General features: G+C 49.4%; 1 protein-coding gene across 1 annotated transcript; it reads right to left on the minus strand.

Moving 5' to 3' along the window:
• Window positions 1-479: 479 nt before the first annotated feature.
• Window positions 480-2,483, minus strand: Sprr4 (small proline rich protein 4). The gene is made up of 2 exons (XM_015502686.2): window positions 2,446-2,483; window positions 480-1,147 (listed from the first exon to the last, which is right to left on the minus strand). Exon 2 carries the CDS (start codon window positions 1,125-1,127, stop codon window positions 906-908), a length of 222 nt encoding a protein of 73 aa, XP_015358172.1. The 5' UTR covers window positions 1,128-1,147; window positions 2,446-2,483; the 3' UTR covers window positions 480-905.
• Between the last annotated feature and the right edge of the window lie 1,831 nt (window positions 2,484-4,314).

Genomic DNA, 4,314 nt, shown 5'->3' on the forward strand with positions numbered 1-4,314 from the left:
CTAGCTGTCCCTGCCCCGGCTCTCTCCTTCAAAGGCTCGCCTCTGTTTACACCTGGGAGTAAAACTAGTTTCATGCTAGGGTTAGGAAGGTCAGGCTCCCAACTACAAAAATAGGGCATCTGTGAGGCCAAGCTGCCCAAACCAAGCTCTGCATATTTGAACAAACTCTGGAGAGAGATTTTCCTGTATAAGAAAATGACTCTGACTTTCAAAGAGGAGCCTGAGATTCAGGATGGATTGTCTCAGGATAGCTCTGGGAAACCAGCCTGGGCCGAGGGGAGAACTGAGCTCACACTCATCTGTAACTGGAGACGTGTCGGATCTGACCTCCCCACGGTCGTTAGCAGAGTAAGTGTGCCCAGACGGCGGCGCTCTGAGCTCCCAGGAACATTCCTCACGCACTCAGTTCCCCAAATATTACTTCTGGGCCCCAGAGTGGGAAGGGTCAGTCACCCCAGGAAGCAGACAGATTTACCACATGAAGCACAATTTATTAGCAGGTAAACAGAAGAGAAGTGCAGGCAGGGGGCATTGGGGACGGTGTTGAGGAGGAAGCTATGCATCCGCTCTGACGGACCCTCTTGTCAGGGTAGAGCCCCAGGAAAAGCCCAGACAGTTTCCTTGCCTTGGGAGATGGAGGGGCCACAGGTATGGCCAAGCTGGGGGCTGGAGAGGAGGAGGTCCTTCTCAAGCCCACCTGGGAGATCCTCAGGGTGGGATACAGAAAAGGCCCCGGAGCCCAAGAGGGGCTCATGGTGAGAGGTGCAACGGGAGGACCTTCTGACAGTGGTTCCTCGGACCCCAGGTAGGAGGAGGAGGGGATCTGGAGCTGGAGGGTGAAGAGCAAGGCGGGGGCCAGCCCCCTCGGTAGCCTGGACGGCAGCAGGTAGTGGCCCCCACCATCCTCACTTCTGTTTACTCTTGGGAGTTTGCTGGGATGAGGGGCTCTTCTGCTGGCTCGTGCCCTTGGGTGGGCATTGCTTCTTGGCCTGGGGAGCGCACGGATCCTTGGTTTGGGGTGCACAGGTCTCTTGGCATTTGACAGGCGGCGGCTGACAGGGCTGCTTCACCTGCTGCTGCTGGACCTGCTGGGGTGGGCAGTGCTGTTGCTGCTGCTGCGAAGACATGGCTCCAGGAACAGGTGAGTCTGCAGGGAACCCACGGAGGGTGCATGAGACGGGCGCCCTCCCTCGGTCCCGCCTGACACTCAGAGGGGTGCTTTCCTCTCAAAGGCAGGGACGTGACCCATGATTAACTCCTTCGAGGTGACCAGTGGGTTGATGGACACGCCACCCACTAGGACCTCCCCGTCTCCCCTCTTCATTCTCCTGGGCTGTTCAGATTTCCCATCTTCCTTCGCCCTCTCATGGACTCTGGATTGAACTGAGCACGTGATTTGCTTCTCAGTCTTACGGGAAATAAGGTGTGGTGGGGGACTGAGGATCAAAGGAAGCCCAAGCCTTTTGAAAGTCTAAGGAGCGAGATTTTCACTGCTGGGCGGGTCGACTGGCCACCTTGGACAGTGCAGATGGTGGGTGTGTACAGGAAGGGAGGGAGGGATGAGGAAGGAGGCAGGGCAGTCTCTGTCTCAAAGGGCAGTGTGAAGGTGCGCTAAGCTGGGACACAGATGCCTGGGTCCCAAACCCCACTCCGCCCCTAACGCACCTCAGAATGATAAGGGGAGTCACTGGACATGGCTGTCGTATGGAGGTCCCAGTCCTCCACGAGAACTGGGGACCATGAGGGCCAAATAGAGGCAAAGTATCAGAGGAGGGTGTTTTAGCAAGAGACAGCTCTGGCATGCAAACCGGCCAGTCGCTGGCCGCGGGTACCTGAGGGCACTCTGCTTTCTCTGGACCTCTGGGTCCTTAAGGAAGAATACAGGTTGAACATTCTCTGAGGCCTCCTTAGTTCTAATGAGGATCTCTGGCTTTCTCTGTAGGCAGAATTCCTCATCTTACAAATTGGTGATTATAAATGGGAAGTGTAGGCCCCATCAAGTCGCGGGGTGGCAGTTGGAATAGCGAGGTGTGGGGGATGTGCAGTATGAAATGCAGTGTCCAGTATGACTGCTTTTGTAAACCTGAAAAGCAAAGTTTGAAGCTTGCAGCAGGGCCCAAAGGGCAAACCAGGGGATGGGAAAAGTCCAGAGGGACTCAGTTGTGACAAAATGCTGCAGCCCTGGCTACCACCCTCTTCATGAGAAAGATTCTCTTGCTAAAGAGTTAAGCCCCGGATCAGGAAATGTCATATCTAGCAATGGTGTGAAAGGACCATTTGGATTTCCTAAGTAATAATTATTGTCACCTTTCTGTAATTGTCAAAAGCTTTGTCACTTCCTTGATTACCCAACAACAGGAGAGGAGCTTGGCCTAGCGGCTCAAAGCAGTTCAAGGAGAAGGAAAGAGCCCACAAATCCCAGGGAACAGGAGCAATCTCACTTACCAGAGGCAGCAAGGCAGACCCCGGAGAGTAGGTGAATGCAGATCCAGGGCAGCCACTCCTGGAACCCTTATAAAGGCCCCCGAGCTGCCCCGGGCCCTTGGCGTGGCCCGATGACCTGCTCCCAGGGAATTCCTCACCCACTTCTCCCACCTGCACTTCCTCAGAGACTTGCTTTACTGGCCTGTTTTGATGCAAACCACCCACCAGATATTTCTAGCACTCTGGGTCCCTGAACCCGAGCTGATCAACCCACCAAAAGAGTTTGCTGAACTCAAGATCTTCTTTAAATAAAGCAAATCTGAGGAGCTGTTGGTGGACTGAGAGAAGGAAAGAGAAGGGGAGGGGGAGGTCTGGGACAATTCTGCCAAAGATAGAAACATTGTTTCTGATGCTAATTGCTGTCCTTGATGGAGCAACCACTGTGTGCCTAGCAGTGAGACGGTACTTACCCATTATTTCATTTTGTCTTTATAACCCCTTTAGACAAATTCTATTGTCATCATTTTGCAGATAAGAAAATTGTATTGTCATCATTTTGCAGCGGCTCAGAAAGATCACACAGGTAGTGAAGAGCAGAGGTGGGATTTGAGCTCAGATCTGCGTGATTCAAAGAATCCAGATTCTTAAACATTCGTCAACGCCTTAGCCACAGGTGACATCTACCCCCTCTCCTGTCCCTGAAACACAGTGCCTTTATGTTTCCGGACCCAGAGGGACCATTGCATATTATCCTATGAGGCCTCCCTTGTAGGGAACAGTGTTAAGTGACCCTGTAGCACACGGTGCTCCTGTCCTCCCCAGGGAGGAAGGCTGCTGAGGCTATTCGGGATGGCCAAAGAGGGTGGGATAGGACTTGGCCTCTGTGGTGGACTCCTCAAATGAGATATAGGACATCCAGTTAAATTTGAATTTCAGATAAGAACTTTCTGAAGAATGTCCCAAATAATGCATGAGTCATCATTGTACTGGAACATTATTTGTTGTTTATCTGAAATGTAAATGTACCTGAAATAGAAATGTCTCTTTTTATTTGCTCTTTTTAGATACACATGACAGTAGGGTGTATTTTGACATATCATACATGCATGGAGTATGACTTATTCTAGTTCAAATCCAATTCCTGTGGTTGTACATGATTCGGGTATACACATATGAACATAGGAAAGTTATGTCGGATTCATTCCACTGTCTTTCCTAACTCCATCTCCTCCCTTCCCTTCATTCCCCTTTGTCTAATCCAATGAACTTCTATTCTTCCATCCCCCTTCCCTTATTTTGTATTAGCATTCACATATCAGGGAGAACATTTGACCTTTGGTTGTTGAGACTGGTTTATTTCACTTAGCATGACAGTCTCCAATGCCATCCATTTACCAGCAAATGCCATAATTTCATTTCTTTTTATGGCTGAGTAATATTCCATTGTGTATATATACCACATTTTAAAAAATCTATTCATCTATTGAAGGGCACCTAGGTTGGCTCCATAGCTTTGGTATTGTAAACTGAGCTACTATAAATATTGATGTGGCTGTGTCATTGTAGTGTGCTGATTTTAAGTCCTTTGGGTATAGACTGAGGAGTGGAATAGCAGGGTCAAATGATAGTTCCATTCTAAGTTTTCTGAGGAATCTCTATAATGTTTTCCAGAGAGGTTGTACCAATTTTCAGTCCCACCAGCAATTGTATGAGTGTGCCTTTCCCCCCACATCCTCGCCAACATTTATTGTTGCTTGTATTCTTGATAACTGCAATTCTGACTGGAGTGAGATGGAATCTCAGTGAAATTTAATTTGCATTCTTCTAATTGCTAGAGATGTTGAACAGTTTTTCATATATTTGTTGACTGATTGTATTTCTTCTTTTGAG

Source organism: Marmota marmota, unplaced genomic scaffold, assembly GCF_001458135.2.
Source record: "Marmota marmota marmota unplaced genomic scaffold, marMar, whole genome shotgun sequence".
Classification (NCBI taxonomy): Eukaryota; Metazoa; Chordata; class Mammalia; order Rodentia; family Sciuridae; genus Marmota; species Marmota marmota.

Excerpts from the sequence above, each read along its gene's own strand:
- Sprr4 (XM_015502686.2), bottom strand. The coding sequence starts at position 1,127 with ATGTCTTCGCAGCAGCAGCAACAGCACTGCCCACCCCAGCAGGTCCAG.